The following is a 19,309-nucleotide window of genomic DNA, read 5'->3' as shown; positions in this document are numbered from 1 at the left end:
ATCCCACCGCTGGGTTCATGTCAGCTACAGAGATGTCCAATTGACACGAGGAGTTGGTGATTTTCCATCCAACGGACTCGACTGCTCCTTCCCCAATGTGGTTCTTCCCTACTGGAAATCCACTCCATTCCTTCCCATCAATGCGTACGATGAGTGGAGCTCACAGTAGACCTCTGATCTACTCAAGTTGGGTCAACTGGTTCAAAGGAAGAAGAACTCCACGGGTCTTCCCGTTGCCCCTTCCCCTTCTTGACCTCTGGGATACAAACCCCAACCGGTCACATAGTAGAACCGCATCCTCCGATCCTCGCTCATGTTGACGGCCACTACTTTGCTCCAGAGCAGAAGACCTTCCACCAACATCCAAGCGAAGGCCGCCATGAAGAAGAGGTGGAGAAAGGCTGTGACAGCGAAGCAAACACCCTGGAGAGAAACGGGGAGTCCTTTGGTCAGATGTCTGGGGGAAGGAGGAAAGGACTTGGGGGATTCTCTGTGCCCCCCCCCCCCATTCAGCTAGCACAGGTAGGACATCACATAGGTGGTTCTCCTCCTGTTTCCCAGCTCTTCTCCTGACCTGGTTGATCTTAGCCAATTCACTGAACATTAACAAGGCTTCTGCGGCAGCCAAGGCAAAGATCAAGTTTTTATGCACGGTGGTTCGTTCACTTTTGGGGACCCTGTTGAAAGGGGAAAAAAAAGATTTAGGCACAAGCTCTACTAAGTGTAGATGAAACCCTTCCACCCTAGAGGTGATCAACCCTGGCAAGGCCAGATCCTAAGATGAAGCTCAAAGGCTTTGGCCACCTCATGAGAAGGAAGGACTCACTAGAGAAGAGCCTCACACTGGGAAAGATGAAGGGCAAAAGAAGAAGGGGACGGCAGAGAAGGAGGGGGATGGATGGAGCCCCTGAAGCTGTCGGCGTGAACTTAAATGGACTCCAGAAGTTGGTAGAGGACAGGAAGGCCTGGAGGAACGTTGTCCATGGGGTCATGATGGGTCGGACACGACTTCGCAAGTAACAACAACGACTAAGTGTGTTGTACTACTGCAATTTTCTCCTTTATTAGAGGTACTAAATGGGGCCTTGAGAGGGTTAGGGGAAGGGATCTTCCAGCGTCTCTTTGAGATCCCTTCCCACTCTGAATCTGGACTCACACAAGTGGTTCATCCAGGCCAAGGAAGGACCTCATGGATGCCTTCCCATGACCCGTCAAGTCTTTATCTTGGTTAGATGTTCCAGAAGGTTGTGGGAACAAAGCTCACTTGGTTGGTTGGTTTCAAGAGGCCATGTGGAGCTGGGCAAGGAAGCTGACTTGATAAGCGTGTGTCCATTTGTGTTATTTCAGACTTACCCAACAGCTAAGAAGAGCACCAAGGTGACGATCAAGGCACAGAAGGACACGCCACAGCCCACAAACGTCAGGGTCTTCAGCGTGGACTCTTCCTCTAAGCTCCTCTGCAGGAAACAGAGACAACCTGATCAAGGAGTGAGGTGGCCCCTGAGGGCTCACCTCTATGGCTTCCTTGCAATGGGCCAGTTCAGCTCTTGGCTCTTGGGTCATCAGGTTTTGCACAGGGGTGGGAAGGGAAAAGATCTGGAAAAGGGAGGATTCTCCAACCAAATGTGGGTCCATGTTCTCCCCATGGTTCCACCGAAGCCCCCAAGAAGTATCTTCCTCCATTGGGAACGAAGACCTCCCGACCCCCTTCTAACCTGAACTTCATAGACCTGCAGCAGGACTGCGAAGTTGGTGGTGTGGTTACAGGTGCAGGTGGTTAGATCCTCCTGAGAAGAAGACACCGAGCAACCTCTGGTGGACCAGCCTCCAACACCTTCAGGACTGAAAAACAGGAAAACCTTCTGGGCCCAGATGCTCAAACCCCAGACCCCAAATTGCCTCCCACCCCAAGGACGGTGCCCATGGAAAAGGAGCGGAGAACAATCTCCACAGACCTTGATCCAACTCTCATTCTCCTTTCCTAAAAGCTTTCCTTAAAAAAAACCTTCCCTGGTTCATCTACTTCAAACGCAACCTAACCACTGGGGTCCCCGACTGAGCGATTAAGTTGTGTGTGACGTACTTGTGGGGCAATGCAGTTAACAGACCACTTTCAGAGAAGGTTGGGTGGGTTGTGTTGGTTGCTGTTGCAGTGGGTTCATAGCAGTGGTGTGGTATGCTACCGGTTTGGCCCGGTTCACCCGAACCGGTAGTAAAAAATAAGCCTCCCACAATGAGCTGAGAGGCGAAAGAAGGGAAAAGCTAGGATTGGCCCTCTTGCCCTCTTCTCTTCCTCTCTTTCTCCACCTCAAACCTTCTCAAGAAGTATCTCAGGGGAATTCTGGGAGTCGAGGTCCATCTTAAATTTGGCAAGGTGGAGAAACACTTGAGACTCTAGCACAAGGCTCTTCAAACTTGGCAAGTTTAAGACTTGTGGACTTCAACTCCCAGAATTCCTGAGCTAAAAATGACTGGAGGAGGAATTCTGGGAGTTGAAGCCCACCAAGTCTTAAAGCTATCAAGTTTGAAGACCCTTGCTTTAAGGGTTACAGGTCTTATGGCAGTCTTTCTCCACCTGAAACCTTCTCAAGAAGTATCTCAGGGGAATTCTGGGAGTCGAGGTCCATCTTAAACTTGGCAAGGTGGAGAAACACTTGAGACTCTAGCACACGGCTCTTCAAACTTGGCAAGTTTAAGGCTTGTGGACTTCAACTCCCAGAATTCCTCAACTAACATGACTGGAGGAGGAATTCTGGGAGTTGAAGTCCACAAGTCATAAAGCTATCAAGTTTGAAGACCACCACCCCGCCCGCTTCTCAAGAAGGTCTTCTACAACAGGGTGAAGCATGGTGGACGCAGATAAACACTGGGTTCAGTCTGCTTTAGGAGGAAGGTTTTAGCAGGAAGCCATGTAGACTTTGGGGCAAACAATTTGTCCATTGAAGTCTCCATCTGTCCTCATTAGGCAGCTGCAACTTTCAAGAGATGGCCCTCTGTGAAATCTGCAAGGCTATCAACAAGGTCTACTCCATGTCCCCAAATTCTTTCTTTCCTTCCTTGCCTTTTCTCAAAATTGCAACTGGGGGACACCTCCGAACCGCCTACCTTCTGCTGAAGTTCCAGAAAGCACACACTGCTTCTACAAGCTGGTCTGCTAAAGCCTACGGAGAAAGAAAGTTCAGAAAGTTAGAGAAAGAAGTTAAAGAAAGTGAGAGAATGCCTTTGTGGCAAGGGAATCGTGGAGAGATGCTGGCCAGGCGAGCTCTCGTCCTGACCCGAAAATGCTCGGCTGTGGGTTTCTTGGAAGTTCTCCTTCGCAAAGCCTTGGCTTCATCTTGATAAGTTGACCGGATGGCACCAGCCGTAGATTTCCCCTAAATCTCCCTGCTGTTTTTGGGTTATACGCGAAGGAAAAGGTCTTGTTTTAATTCATGAAGGCGGCCGTGCTCCTTTCAACCACAAACTAAGGCCCACGGTGCCCCTTCCTTGAAGTTTGGGGTGACCTTCTAAACAGGATGTTGGTGTTTTGTTTAAAGAAAAAAATGCCAGGGACGTGCTGATCTTGAGAAACTCAAAAAAAGCCTGGATTGTGGATTCTGGATGCTGACCTTCCATTCCCACCCAGGGGTGGGATTCTGCGTGGGCCCTGCACTTACCTGCATCCCAAATGGGCCTCGTGGGGGTGCCAGAGAGGGGAGGGGAGGGGTAGGCAGGGCCAGCCAAGGAGTGAGATTTGGGGGTGCACAGAATCTTAGCTAGGGGCTCTTCCCAAACCCCTGCCAATCCCCCCAGCAGCCCATCCCTGCCACTAGTCCAATCAGAGCTGAAGAAGCTTCTTGGATCAGAAGCAACATGTCTTCAAGGAAAAACAAAGAAAGTCCAGTTACCTCTTGGGAAAAGGACCTTTGGGACTGAAGGTCTCTGCGGATTATCCGTCATGGTTTTATCCCAAAGATGACCTTTTTTCCAAGAGGTAACTGGACCTTCTTTGTTTTTCTTTGAAGAGGTTTCACTTCAAGGAAACACGGTCCTTGGTGGAAGAAAATGGACCAGCCTGAGGTCCTTTCGGAACCCCTTTCCCACGTTCCTTTTCTCCTACCTTCCCCCATAGCTTCTTCCCTTTTTTCTCCAAAGCCCTCCTCACCTGAACCCGGTGCCGGAGACGGTACCGCACGGACGTGCTGATTTCCTCATAGTTGCTGACCAAGCTGGAGGAGATGATGGAAGAGGCCACTTGGGTGCTCAAATGCCTAAGGAGGAAGATGGCAGGCTGGGTGGCAGCTTCTGCGCCCCCACCAGCAGAAGAAGGGAGAACAGGGACATTAGGGGAAAATTGGGGAAGGGGCCCGATGTTTCTCACCCCACCCCACCCCCAGAAGCTCCCCAGAAACCTGCAGGACCCCATCTTGTACGTCAATCAACTCTTAATCACCCATCCCATCTTCTCAACGGAGGGAGGAATAACACGGTGTAAAGGGGGGGCTGAAGGGCCTCTAGTCCTACCCCGTGGTCAAGCAGGAGAGTCCCTCCTGTGATGGCAAACCTAGGACATGCGTGGCAGAAGTAGCACGCAGAGCCACCTCTCCACCCATTGCTCTTCTGGGTTCCAGGGCACAGTTGGTCTTCATGCGGTCTAGTCTCCATTGATGGAGCACCCACAAAGCAAGCCATTCTTCTGGTTCAATCAATCAATCAGAGTAGAGCTGGAAGGCCTCTAGTCCAGCCCCCTGCTTAGACAAGAAACCCTACACCACTTCAGACCAACGGTTGTCCAATCTCTTCTTTGAAAACTTCCAGGGTTGGAGCATTTAAAACTTCTGGAGGCAAGGAGTTCCACTGGTTAATTGTTCTAACTATCAGGAAAATTCTCTTATTTCTAGGCTGCTTCTCTCCTTGGTTAGTTTCCATCCATTGTTTCTTGTCCTGCCCTCAGGTGCTTTGGGGAATAGCTTGACTCCCTCTTCTTTGGGGCAACCCCTGAGATATTGGAAGGCTGCTGTCGTGTGATGTCTAGTCCTTCTTTTCATTAGACTAGACAGACCCAGTTCCTGCAACCGTTTTTTTTTTCCTTCATGTTTTAATCTCCAGGCCTCTAATCATCTTAATTGCTCTTCTTCACAACTAAAACGATGAAAGACCCAGAGACTAAACAGTAAAAACGAAGCAAACTGAAAAGGTTAATCAGATTGGGGAGGCCCGTTCAATTCACCCTTAGGCAGAATTAAATCTCCCAACAAAAGTTTTGGAGATTTCACAATAATTTGTCCTCTCTTGTCCTTTTTTTCCTAGCAATTGGGGTTTTTTTGGGGGGGGGGAAGGCGGGGAGGGAGAGAAGGTGGGATTTTAAAAGGTAACAGTGCCCTCTTGTGCCCAGCCGTGAGAAAATATGACACTATGGGTCAAACTCAAGATTCAAATAGATCTTGACAAACTTGAACAAGGGGCCCTACGCAACAAAATGAATTTCAATGTGGAGAAAAGCAACGTTTTACATGTAGGCAGGAAAAATCAAAGGTATAAATATGGATTAGGCTCCAAAACAGTAACTGTGAGAGGGATCTTGGAGTCCTAGTGGACGATCGCTTGAATATGAGCCAGCCATGTGCAGCAGCAGCCAAAAAAGCCACCACAGTCCTTGGTTGTATAGACAGAGGCATAGAATCAATATCACATAAACTGTTAGTACCGCTTTATAAAACCTGAGTAAGGCCACACCTGGAATGTTGCAACCAGTTTTGGTCACCACGTTACAAAAAAAAAACAAAAAAAGATGTTGAGACTTTGGAACAAGTGCAGAGAAGAGCAACTAAGAGGATTAAAGGCCTGGAGACAAAAAGATATGAAGAAGGGCTGCAGGATTTGGGTCTGGCTAGTCTGAAGAAAAGAAGAATTAAGGGGTGACAGGATAGCAGCATTCCAGTATTTGAGGGGCTGCCACAAAGAAGAGGGAGGGTCAACTTATTCTCCAAAGCACCAGAAGAGAAAACAAGAAAGAATGGATGGAAATTAATCAAGGAGAGAAGCAACTTGGAATGAAGGAGAAACTTCCGAACTGGGAGGACAATGAACCAGTGGAACTGCTTGCCACCAGAAATGGTGGGTGCTTCATTACTGGACGTGTTTAAGAAGAGATTGGACCACCCTTGTCTGAAATGGTATAGGTTCTCTTGCTTGAGCAGGGGGCTGGACTAGAAGACCTCCAGGGTCCCTCCTGGCTCATTCGTTCTTTTTTTAAAGAAAAGCAACAGCGCCCTCTTGTGCCCATCAGCGAGAAAGGCAAGGGCGGTTTGGGCAAGACGGGTCTTCCTCCAAAGTTGCCAGGTGAGGAGAAAGCCTTGCAGGTAATCCCACCATCAGGAAAATTGGGAGGGGAAGCTCCGCCAACCTCTCCTGGATGGAGTTGGGAGGCTCGGATTGCTGTGAATTTGATGGACGTTGAGACTCTGAGGGGAAGAAATGCCGAGAAGAGCAACGAAGATGATTAAAAGGCCTGCAGACTAAAACACAACGAGAACGGTTACAGGATTTGGGTCTGGCTAAGTCTAGAGAAAAGAAGAATGAGCTGGTGGCGCAGAAGAAACTCAAGGCGAGAAGATGGGAGGTCCAAGCAGGAGACTAATGAAGGCCCGTTGAAGTCCACCTGATAGCAGTCTTCCAGGATTTGAAGGGCTTGCCCCAAAGCACCAGAGAGCAGGCCAAGAAACAATGGATGGAAACTAATCCATGAGAGAAGCAACCTGGAATTAAGGAGACACTTCCTAACAGGGCGGACAATTAACCAGTGGAACGACTTGCCTCCAGAACTTGTAGCTGCTCCATCACTGGAGGTTTTTAAGAAGAGACTGGACAGCGGCTTGTCTGAAATGGTATATAGGCTCTCCTGCTTGATTGCAGGGGGCTGGACTAGAAGACCTCCAAGGTCCTTTCCAGCTCTATTTTGATGGATTGATTGACTGAGGATTGGAACCTCCCCACACCCCAAATTGGATGCTGTATCCACGCATGGTGGATGGAAGTGAAAAACGATGGGCCGAATGATGCTGTTCGGTTCCCTTCCAAAACCAAGGAATCCGTGTGGTGAGGGACCCACCTCCGTCCTCCGTCGGACACAGCGGCGTCTTTGAACACAGCACTGCTGCTGGCGAGAAGGTGCTGGAGGGCTCCATAGCTGTACCAAGTATGGGTGAGGGTGATTTGACGCAGGCCTGGAGAAAGGTAGAAGACGGGAAGTCAAGAGCTGGTGGTGCAGAAGCTCAAGGCGAGAAGATGGGAGGTCCAAGCAGAAGGCTAATCAAGGCCCGTTGAAGTCCACCTGGTCCTTTCCTTCTCGTTCCCCCCCGCCCCCCGTTTAATTTTGAGGGCTCTCTGAGCTTGGTGGTCTTCTGGCGGACGTTTCATCACCCAAACTAGGGAACATCATCAGTGCTAGAAGGAACTGTATATAAGCATAGAGACAAACCGACTCTCTCTTGTAGCACTGATGATGTACCCTAATCCAGTATCCCATTTTGCCCTATGAAATGTTTGCGACTTCAGGAAAACAATCAAGCTTTCTCAAGAACAGCCAACCACCCGGGACTTGTCCAGAAACGACCGGTGGCGTCCGGACCGGGTTGGGGACCCCTGCCCTAATCGGATAATGAAATGTTTGCAAGAAAACAATCAAGCTCCAAGAACACCAAGGACCCCACAGTCCAACTCTCCTCCTCCTCCTCCTCCTCCTCCTCCCTCCTCCTCCTCCTCCTCCTCCATAAAGTCCACTTCCTTCTAACACGGATGAAGTAACCTAATTGGGTAATGAAACGTCTGCAAGGAAATCACTCAGAGCATCAAGGACCCCACAGTCATTCTCTTCCTCCCCCCCACCTCTTCCATAAAGCCCACTCCCTTCTAAAACTGAGGAAGTAACCTAACTGGGTAATGAAACGTCTGCAAGGAAATTACTCAGAGTGCATCAAAGACCCCATAGCCCAACTCCTCCTCCTCCTCCTGCCCCCTCCATAAAGTCCACTCCCTTCCAACACTGATGCAGTAACCTTGTTGGGTCATGAAACGTCTGCAAGAAAACTACCAAACTCAGAGAGCACCAAGGACCCCCTCGTTTCATTATTATTATTATCGTTATTATCGTTATTATTGTTATTATTGTTATTATTATTATTATTATTTATTATCTTTATTGTCAGAATATATGTGTACAATTAGATTGGCTGAGCCTCCTTTCATGCACCCCCACACACACAACTCACAGTGAGGACAGAAGCCCCTAACCCTGTCCCAATCTTATTATATTATGTAACCTTGTTGCCCAATGCGCCAGCTCTGCAAGTCTGTCATACTATGTTGACATCAAGTTATTTTCCATTCAGAAGTCTGACAGCCCTGAACTACAAATATTTATTGGTACCTGTTAATTTTTTCTGGAGTTCTTCCATTCTAAGTGTCTCCTTTGGACCTCTTCAAAACAGCCCTTGTAGATTTTTTTTTTCTGGCACAAAGTTTCAAACAGAAGGGAGGACATTTTGGAGAACCTACCTGCCCTTGTCCGTGACCTTACCTTTCACTCTCAGGCGCTCCAGTTCCTCTGCTGGGATCTCAATCGCATCCAGCTGGTCCCAGCGGTGGGTTGGCATCAGGGAGGCCCCCCCGCCAGCTCTCTCTGGGCCCAGCTCTGCCCGTCGCACCTCGATCCCTGGAAGCAGGGAGACCCAACGTTGGGCATGCACGTTGGGCACGCATGGAAGGACCCCCATAATATTTCTACACGAGGCTGCTCAAGGGCCTTGCAAGGGGTTCCTCTCCATGCTGAGAAAAATAAGGGGCACCTTGCACCCTGCGTAGAAATGGCGCCTGCCTAAGTTAAATTAATTTTCAAATATTTTATGAGAGCCATGAAAAACACATAAGGGAAGACATGAGAAGAAGCACCCTCTTGTGGCCACTGACCAAAAGAGCATCCAAAGCATCTAGAGATGCGGGACCAAGGATGAATAGAGTAGAGTAGAGTAGAGTAGAGTAGAGTAGAGTAGAGTAGAGTAGAGTAGAATAGAATAGAGTAGAACAGAATAGAACAAAACAGAATAATGGAATAGGAATAGGAATAGAATAAATAGAATGGAATGGAATGGAATGGAATGGAATGGAACGGAATGGAATAGAAGGGAATTGGAATTGGAATAGAACAGAATAATAGAATAGGAATAGGAATAGGAATAGAATAGAATAGAATAGAATAGAATAGAATAGAATAGAATAGAATAGAATAGAATAGAATTATAGAGTAGAATTTCAGAATACAGTAGAATTACAGAACAGAATTAAAGAATAGAATTACAGTAGAATAGAATTACAGTAGAATTACAGAATAGAACAGAATTACAGAATAGAACAGAATTACAGAATAGAATAGAATAAAATTACAGAATAGAATAGAAGGGAATAGAATTACAGAACAGAAAAGAAAAGAAATAGAATAGAATAGAACAGAACAGAATAGGAATAGGAATAGGAATAGGAATAGGAATAGGAATAGGAATAGGAATAGAATAGAATAGAATAATAGAGCTGGAAGGGACCACGGAGGTCTTCTAGTCCAGCCCCCTGCTCAAGCAGGAGAACCTATACTATTTCAGACAAGTGGCCATCCAGTCTCTTCTTAAAAACCTCCAGTGATGAAGCACCCACCATTTCTGGTGGCAAGCAGTTCCACTGGTTAATTTTCCTCCCAGTTAGGAAGTTTCTCCTTAATTGCAGGTTGCTTCTCCCTTTGTTTAGTTTCCAGCCATTATTTCTTGTCCTGCTCTCTGGGGATCCTTGGGGATGATGGAGGATACCCCAGATGAGAAGGAGCTGCCCTCAGATGACCCACGACGTCCCTTCCATCTCTCTGAATCGGTTAAAACCACCGATTCCAGCATTGTGTGCTAGATCAGCATTTCTCAACCTCTTGTCCTTTTAAGAAGGGGACTTCAACTCCCAGAATTCCCTGAGAGGGAAAAAGGTCCTCTAATAACACCCCCAGGAAAACCTTCTTCGCCCCAAACATTTGCACGGGACCAAGGACGTGGCCCATAACAGAGAGGGCAAAGCGTTTGGTCTCACTTACCGATATTCTTACTGTGAAATGTGACTTTCACCCTTTCGGGGCTCAGGAGCTGATGGAGGCTGGAAGCCATCTTGTCCACATTTTCCACCACCGTCATGGGTCCCCCGATGATCTGGAGAAGACAGGAACAGTTGGAAGAGGGTCACCTCAGCTTTCGTATCTCAGTTGCCAGCTAGATCAAAACTCCATGCAAAGCATAATCCTGATCAGTGGTTGGGCAGAAATCTGTCAGATCTAGGGGCTGTGAAAATATCTACAGACCCCTCACATCCTGGACAAAAACTGTTTCAACTCCTTCCCTCAAAACGACACTAAAGAGCCCTGCACACCAGAACAACTAGACACAAGGGGAGTTTTTCCCAGAACGCCATCGCTCTGCTAAACAAATAATTCCCTCAATACCGTCCAACTATTTGCAATGTCTGCACTACTGTTATTCTTCTCATCCTTCCTTTTACCTATTTCTTTTTCTACTTATGACTATAACCTGGTTGCTTGTATCTTTACAATTTATATTGTTTTATTTAGTTTCCTTGTATGATTTTGATTGCTTGTTTAATATCCTATGACTATCACTAAGTGTTGCATCTTAGGATTCTTGATGAATACATTTATGACAATTATGATCATAATATATCACTTATAGTTTTTATGAACACTGAGAGCTTATGCACCGAAGACAAATTCCTTGTGTGTCCAATCACATTTGGCCAATAAAGAATTCTATTCTATTCTATTCTATTCTATTCTATTCTATTCTATTCTATTCTATTCTATTCTATTCCTAGTTCTGTTCTGTTCTGTTCTAATCTTTCTCTTCTTCTCTCCTCTTCTATTCTATTTTATTCCCTCCCATATTCTCTTCTCTTCTCCTCCCCTCCCCTTCCATCTTCTCTTCTCTTCTCTTCTCTTCTCTTCTCTTCTCTTCTCTTCTCTTCTATTCCTAGTTCTGTTCTGTTCTAATCTTTCTCTTCTTCTCTCCTCTTCTATTCTATTTTATTCCCTCCCATATTCTCTTCTCTCTTTCTCCTCTCCCTTCCCTTCCATCTTCTCTTCTCTTCTCTTCTATATTCTATTTCTATATTATCCTATATTCTATTCTATTCTATTCTATTCTATTCTATTCTATTCTATTCTATTCTATTCTATTCTCTATATTATCCTATATTCTATTCTATTCTTTCTATTCTATTCTATTCTATTCTCTATTCTATTCTATTCTATTCTATTCTATTCTATTCTATTCTATTCTATTCTCTATTCTATTTCTATATTATCCTATATTCTCTTCTCTTCTCTTCTCTTCTCTTCTCTTCTCTTCTCTTCTCTTCTCTTCTATCTTCTATTTCTATATTATCCTATATTCTCTTCTCTTCTCTTCTCTTCTCTTCTCTTCTATTCTATTCTATTCTATTCTATTCTCTATTCTATTTCTATATTATCCTATATTCTATTCTATTCTATTCTATTCTATTCTATTCTATTCTATTCTATTCTATTCTATTCTATTCTATTCTATTCTATCCCATGGACCTCCTCTCATTAGCAGACTAGATGCCTCTCGAAGACCCTTCCCCCAATGCTGTTATTTTTACCGGCTTGATCTCAGACCAATCATCTGTGTTCTCCTCCTCCAGGATCCTCCCTGTAATCTCCACGTAATGCCGGCCCAGCTCTTCCAGGGCTCCCAGCTGGCCTGGTTCTTCCACCTCGACCTCAGACGCCTCTTTCAAAAGCTGGAAGAGCCCCAGGAGAGAAGAGGCACCCAGAGGAGGAGGCTGGGCTTCAGACAGGACCCTCTCCACGACCTTCAATCTATTCGCGGCCGCTGAAAGAGTCACCCCTTGGCCATCTGCCTGGAAGACGTTCTCGGGAATCTGCAGAAGGGGAAGAGGGCTGGAGTTAGAGAAGGACATTGGGCAAGCTTTAGAATAGAATGAGTGAGTTGGAAGGGAACCTTGGAGGTCTTCTAGCCCAGCCCCTTGCTCAAGCACAAGATCCTATGTCATTTCAGACAAGTGGCTGTCCAGTCTCTTCTTAAAAACCCCTAGTGATGGTGCAGCCACAACTTCTGGTGGCAAGCAGTTCCACTGCTCATTGTCCTCCCTCAATTCCAGGTTGCTCTCTCCTAGATTAGTTTCCATCCATTGTTTCTTGTCCTGGCTTTGGAAAATAATTTGACCCCCAACTCTTCTTTGGGGCAGCCCTTTAAATGCTGGAAGACTGCTATCATGTCCCCCCTAGTCCTTCTTTCCTCTAGACTAGACATACCCAAATCCTGCAGCTATTCTTCGTAGGTTTTTCTCTCCGGGCCTTTAATTATCCTAGTTGCTCTTTTTCTGCACTTTTTCCAAAGTCTCGACATCATTTTTTGTAAGGTGGTGACCAAAACTGGACCCAGGATTCAATTTTTTTTTTTTACTACCGGTTCTGTGGGCGTGGCTTGGTGGGCGTGGCAGGGGAAGGATACTGCAAAATCCGCATTTCCTCCCCACCCCACTTAACCTGCTTTCCAGCTCCGTTCTCCTGGGCAGGGCAACCAAAGGAGACCCAGCGGATCAGCCGGGACTCAATGGGAGGCAGAGAAGAGATGGGGTTGGCGGGGCCGGTCAGAGACGGGATTGGCCAGTTCTCTGAACGACTCAAGATTTCTGCTACCGGATCTCCAGAACCGGTCAGAACCGGCTGAATACCCACCTCTGCAGAGACCTCCCTTCTCCCCTTGGGTTCCTACTGCAAACCTTACAAGCATTGAGCCAAGTGCTTTCTGAGCTGCCCTTGCTCAAGATCCCCCTTTGATTTTTGGGAGGGGGGAGGACGGGAAAGATGTTTAAGGAGGGCTTAGAAGGCTAGCACCCCCCTCCATGTTACCCAGCATGCCTTGAGTTGGGGGCTTGGGTCCTTCTGGCTTCGCCTAGTCTCATCGTTGGGCGGTTTAATTTGAGTCACGCAACCTCCATTCCCAGTGCTAACTGCTTAGGGGATTCTGGGGCAGTGGTGGTATACAAAGTTTTTTACTACCGGTTCTGTGGGCGTGGCTTGGTGGGCGTGGCAGGGGAAGGATGCTGCAAAATCCCTCCCCACCCCACTAACCTGCTTTCCAGCTCCGTTCTCCTGTGCAGGGCAACCAAAGGAGACCCAGCCGATCAGCAGAGGCAGAGAAGAGATGGGATTGGCTGGTTCTCCCAACTACTCAAAATTTCCGCTACTGGTTCTCCAGAACCGGTCAGAACCTGCTGAATACCTGCCTCTGCTCCAGCTGGACCTCAGGAGCAATTCCCAGGAATCTGAGAGAGGTAACCCCCGTTGGTTGATCGCTTAGACTTACCACTGTCGTATTGGCCTGGGCGTTCACGCGAGTGATGAACAGCGGGACAGGTTCTGACTGGGTTTTCTTCAGCTGGAAGTAAAGATCTGGACGGGGTGAAAAGACGACAGATGGGCCTGGGTCGTTCCTCGATGCCCAGCTATTTTCATCCTTGCTTTGATTTCTCGTTTGTTTCTTTCTAGGTCTTCATTTTATATAGGTTACCTTTCTAGGAAGGGACGACTGGCCCAAACTCATCCTGGGTCTCAATTTGGGTAGTCTTCAACTTATGGCACTGGTTCACTTAGAACAACCATGGCTTATTGACCAACGCAAACCAGGTCATAAATTTCAGATTGGTCCTATCTTTACAAGGTCATGACTTACGACCGCGATGGCTTAGACACCATGACTGTTGTAAGCAGAGGGCTGGCTACTTATGGTGGTTTGAATCCAGGTCTCCTCAAGCTTATAACCAAACAACCCAACCCCATGCATGCCGGTTTGGGGACGGCGGAGGCCCCCTCCAAACTGACCTACCTTTTCTGTAGCGACAGACAAAAGGTAACATTGCAGAGCAGGGACCGTGTTGGCTTCCATGGGAGACCTGGAAAACACGACATTCTTCCACGGGGCCTGTGGAGGCACGTGAAACCCCTGGTAAGATTAACCCAAAACCCATCAAAGGCACCAATAACACACTTGATGATCTGCTAAATTGTGGGGGCTTCATTACTGGAAACTTTCCAGACGAGATTGAAACAGTGTAAGGTCTCCTGCTTGGCCGGAAGGTTGGACTAGATGACCTCCAAGTTCCCTCTGTTAATTTGTAATCCGTTTACTTCTCTTGGTGGGCCGCACCCACTCCATCCTATTGGCTGTGCTGCTGGGAAAGTAACTGTGAGAGGGAAGTTGGAGTCTTAGTGGACAACCAGCTAAACAGGAGCCAGCAGTGTGCAGCAGCAGCCAAAAAAGCCAATGCAATCCTAAGTTGTATTAACAGAGGGATACAATCGAGATCAAGGGAGGTACTAATACCCCATTGTAAAGCCTTAGTAAGGCCACACCTAGGGTACTGCACCCAGTTTTGGTCACTGCATTAGAAAAAAGAGGTTGAGGAACTGGTCATGGCTAGTCTAGTGAAGACATGGCAGCATCTTCCAACATTTGAGGGGCTGCCCCAGAGAGGAAGGGGTCAAGCTACTTTCTAAAGCACCCAAAGGCCAGACAAGGAATAATGGATGGAAACTGATCAAGGAGAGATTCAACCTGGAATTAAGGAGAAGTTTTCTGACAGTGAGAACAATCAACCAGTGGAACAGAAGTTGCCTTCGGAAGTTGTGGGAGCTTCATCCCTGGAAGCTTTCAAGAAGAGGCTGGACTGCCATCTGTCAAAAATGGTGTAGGGTTTCCTGCTTGGGCGGGGGGTCGGACTAGATGACCTACAAGGTCCCTTCCAACTCTGTTATTCTGTTGCAGAATGTTTACAAGCATTCTATTTTCATGCTAGTGAGGGAAGCAGGCAAAACCGCTCGAGAGTAACCAAGGAAATCTCTTGGAGGCAGACTCTGGAGGAATTCCGCTTCCAACGGATCAGAGGAAAGGAAAAAGCAGAGCTTTCCATGGAGCGGAAAAATCAAGCATATGTGACATCCTTACCCAGGCAAATTTAATAACTCTGTGCAGCTTGGCTCCTTTTGGGGCTATGGCTATTTTGACACGCACTATCCTTTCTCTAACTGCAGGGAAGAGAAACTCATGGTCTTGGCTTGGCCCACATCCGTGGCTCTCGGTCGTTTTCTTCCCCACGGGCCCCCTTTATAATACATTTTGTGGCACCGTCCATGGCCACAGACCCCGCCACCCCAGGACGTAACTCAAGATTTAAATCATAAAATTTCTTCCAGCCGACAGGGACCTCTTGTGACAATCTGCGGGGGCCAGATTGCCCCACGTGGCTTGTAATCCACGGGGGAGAGGAAAGGAGAGAGACACAAACACAACCCTTGTTGACAAGAACCGGACTGAGCAGGAGTTTGTTGACAAGAACCGGACTGAGCAGGAGTTAGAAAGGGAGCTGGATTCTCCAAGAGCTGGGAGATCAACCAAAGCGTTTCCTCTTCAAGGAATGTCCTTCTCTAGTCTCCATGGACCCATGGGGCGGAGCTGGCGTCCCGACGATACGGCATGCGATGTCAGAGGTCTGAGATCACTGCCGATATCTTTGCTCCTGGACGGTCCAATCGGATCTAAACTGTCCTGAAGAGACGGTGAAAGTAAAGAGTGCATCCTGCTGATCCCAGGGATACCGCAAAGTCCCTGGTAGATCCAGGAGAAGCTCTTTTTGCCAGCGGCAAAGAGGCAGCCATGAAAGCTGCTGAAGTTGGGACAGCTCCGAAACGAAAGAGAACGGAAAGAGAGAGTGTGCCGGTTTGGTGAGAACTTTTTCTTTATTTTAAGATTTGAAAGGACACCCTAAGGAAAAGAAAGAAGCTGTAAAAGTGTTGACAGAAGTGACTAAGCGGCGATTTTAAACAGGAATGTCAAAGTTTATATTCTCATTGCTGGATTTTTTACACACGATCTTATATTTTGAAACTGGACTGGTTTTTTTCTCTTCTTTTTTTCTCTTCTTTTTCTCCTTTTTGATTTTATAATATTTTAGGCTAGAGACTCCTTTTTAGTTATTTTTTTAAAATATCTTTTTCTTTTTTAATTAATTCTTATTATATTTTGCTTGGAAAAGGAGGGGGAAAGTGAAAGCAAAATAAACTTTGTAACACTGCCAACTAGAGCAGGGATGGGCAAACTTTTTGGCTCGGGGGCCGCATTGACTTTTAAAATTTGACAGACGGGCCGGGTCAGCACAAGATTTTTTGGGAATCGCCCCCTTCCCCTCTTCTCCTCCTTCCCCTCCCCTCGGAGGCCCCCTGAGTCAGGAGTTGCTACCGCCGGCGCTCAGCGCGCTCCAGTCCCGTTGCCTCGGGAAGGAAAGGCAAAAGGAAGAGCCGCGCGGTGCTTTGCAACGGAGCAGCGGCACCGGAGGCTCAGGCTCAGCGGCTCCTGGTTTTGCCTTTTCCTTCCCAAGGCAACGCGGGACTGGAGCCACACGGAGCTGCGCCGGCGGTAGCAACTCCTGACAGCCCCAGCCGGACACCTGAGCGGAGCCCGGGCGAAACTGCCTGTTGCTGCTGCCGGAGCACCGCCGGGTTGCCTCCTCCAAGCAGCCTGCCCGCCCACCGGGCTTCCTCTGCCGCGCGACTCAGGGCCAGGCGCGAGTGCCCACGAGTTAAAAGGAAGCCGAAAGTTGCTGGGAAGTTGCTCGGGTGCTGGGAGCAGGCTTTTAAAGTGCCACCCGAGCAAAGTTTAAGCAGCCCGCCCGCCCACCGGGTGGAATCCTTCCTGCTCCTTGGCGGGAAGACGCTCCAGCCTGCAAGCTTTGCCTTTGCAAAGTTTAAGCCTGGAAGCCCCGGAAAAAAAAGGGGGATCGGCGGGGACTCACCTTCGGAGAGGTCGCACTCGAAGGTGATTTCGAACTCCCAGCCGAGGCCTTTGCAAATTTCTTTTCTTTCCTACCCCTAGATCGCTCTGCACTGTTTTGCAGCTTTGGGGGCCACGCAGCACAGGGCAATACGCCACGCCCAGCGATTTTTTTTCAGGGGCGGGCTGGATTGGACAGACCAATGGCAGCGATTTTTTTTCAGGGGCGGGCCGCATTGGACAGACCAACGGGCCGGATGTGGCCCGCGGGCTGTAGTTTGCCCACCCCTGAACTAGAGGCTTGGAAATATTCTATTTCTCTTTTGAGCAGACAAAGCTGAGAAAGAACTGAGACTTCTTTTCAAGGACATTGCTATTTGATAAGATAGAGGGAAGAGCATGGGAGAGTATTATTGCAGGTGCTCTTCTGGGTTTCCATCAACAGCTGGAGTCTGGTGTTGAAGCTTATACGAAAAGAAAAGGTGATAAGTCTTTGGAGAAGAGAGTTATAACAAGAGCCTTGGATAATAAAACAAAGTGCAGTGTGCTCTTTTTATTTTTTCTAAGCTGCGCTACCCCTCCTCATCAGTTTACTTTTTGTAATAGCTATTTGGATTTTTGGCTCTTTGGAACTTGTCTTTGTTTTTTTTTCTTCTTGTCTTTGGAAGTTAAATTTCTACGCTTGCTCTTTATTTTAAAGGAAACGTTTTAGTATTAATGATTTTCTTCCTTTTCTTTTTAAGGGAGTAGTCCTTTTTTCCCTTTTTTTCCCTCCCCCTCCCTGGTATTTTTGTTTTTCCATCTACCTTCCATATTGACTTTTTTTTTTTCTTTGTTTATTTTTCTGGCCTTCTTTTTTTCTCTTATGCATCCTTTTATATTTGAGACCTGTTAATTGGATTAAGGTGTTGAAGAACCTGAAGAATTTTCCCTTTCTCTTTTTTAGCTTTTTATTTTTCACTTTTCCACCTTTTTTAGGATTTTACAACTTTTTCTTTTTTGCATGTGTTTATGGTCTTTTCCTTCATTTTTGAATTTTTACGAATTTTTGAATTTTTTGATATCTAACCAATCGATTGGATTAAGGTATACAAGAACCTGAAGAATTTCTTCTTCTTTTTTTATTATTACTATTTGGCTTCTTTCTTCCTACTATTTTTATTTGGAATTGCAATTGGTTATTTCGCAATTGGATTAAGGTCTAGAAGAACCTGAAGATTTTGAATTGCTTGAAATGAGTAGGAAATTAACAGCCCCTGGTTCCTCAACTTCTACTTCTTCCTCTCCACCATCTGCAGGACAATGATCAATACAGACAATGCTATGGCAAGAAAAAGAACAAGAAAAAGTGACCCTGCAGATGATTATGCAAGGAATTCAAAATATTCAAACAAGAACAGAGAATATTGAAAAGAGAACAGAGAATATTGAACAAAGAACAGGGAAAACCGATGTAAAAGTGGAGAACATCCAACAAATGATGATGAAGTACGATGAGAGATTCCAAAAAATTGAAGAAGAAGATAAACAAAGAGACAAGAAGATTGGAGATATTGATAACAGATTAACTGTGGTTGAACAAGATAAAAGTGGTATGCTGAGATGGGAGATGGACAGATCAGAATTTTATCTTAGATTCCAAAACATAGAGGAAGAAAAGGGACAAAACCTAGCTGAGATAATGATAGAAATATTGGCTGAAGCTTTGGAAATAACTGAAGAGAAGATGATGGATGGAATAGATGAGGTCTATTGAGTCTTCACAAGATATGCAATGAGGAATAGCTTACCAAGAAAAGTTCACATCAGATTTACAAAGAAAGCCATTAAAACACAAATATTTCACAAGTGCAAGAGAGAAAACATTGAAATACAAAGACAAGGGGATTGTGGTCTTGAAACAAGTACCCAGAAGAGTGAGAGAGATGAGAAGAGGAGAGAATACCGATTCCTGACCAAAATGCTACTTTAAAAAGAGATGAATTATAGATGGCTGATTCCAGAAGGTTTAATGTTCACATGGCAAGAACAGAGATATAGAATTGACTCAATTGAGAAAGCTTTACACAGAATATTTTAGAGGGAAAGAGGAAGAGGCAGAAAAAGAAATTTCACAAATTGAATTCCAAGAGGACTGCCAAAAGACCCTGCACCATTTCTGACCGATGGCAGTCCAGTCTCTTCTTGAAAGCCTCCAGGGATGAAGCTCCCACAACTTCCGAAGGCAACTTCTGTGCCATCGGTTGCGTGCTCTCACTGTCAGAAAATTTCTCCTTATTTTCAGGTTGAATCAATCAATCAATCCGAATAGAGTTGGAAGGGGCCTTGTAGGTCATCTAGTCCAACCCCCCCACCCACGCAGGAGACCCTACACCAATTTCTGACCGATGGCAGTCCAGCCTCTTCTTGAAAGCTTA

At 46.5% G+C, this 19,309-nt stretch overlaps 1 protein-coding gene across 1 annotated transcript in view; it reads right to left on the bottom strand.

Moving 5' to 3' along the window:
- Positions 1–19,309, bottom strand: part of ADGRD2 (adhesion G protein-coupled receptor D2) — a 49,303-nt gene that overhangs the window by 24,217 nt on the left and 5,777 nt on the right. Inside the window, exons 5-16 of the mRNA XM_087944266.1 lie at positions 13,953–14,048; positions 13,434–13,519; positions 11,701–11,982; positions 10,106–10,217; positions 8,558–8,692; positions 7,091–7,205; positions 4,145–4,250; positions 3,106–3,161; positions 1,716–1,842; positions 1,354–1,457; positions 575–677; positions 270–423 (exon numbers count right to left, since the gene is read on the bottom strand). Of these exons, the coding sequence (XP_087800392.1) occupies positions 270–423; positions 575–677; positions 1,354–1,457; positions 1,716–1,842; positions 3,106–3,161; positions 4,145–4,250; positions 7,091–7,205; positions 8,558–8,692; positions 10,106–10,217; positions 11,701–11,982; positions 13,434–13,519; positions 13,953–14,048 (1,476 nt within the window). The remainder of the gene's footprint in view (positions 1–269; positions 424–574; positions 678–1,353; positions 1,458–1,715; positions 1,843–3,105; positions 3,162–4,144; positions 4,251–7,090; positions 7,206–8,557; positions 8,693–10,105; positions 10,218–11,700; positions 11,983–13,433; positions 13,520–13,952; positions 14,049–19,309) is intronic.

Source organism: Notechis scutatus, chromosome 15 (assembly GCF_049901735.1).
Source record: "Notechis scutatus isolate UNSWTSFEM ecotype Mainland chromosome 15, rNotScu1.2, whole genome shotgun sequence".
Taxonomy (NCBI): Eukaryota; Metazoa; Chordata; class Lepidosauria; order Squamata; family Elapidae; genus Notechis; species Notechis scutatus.
Note: the sequence above shows the minus strand (reverse complement) of the source record. Positions and strands in the feature narration are given on the sequence as shown.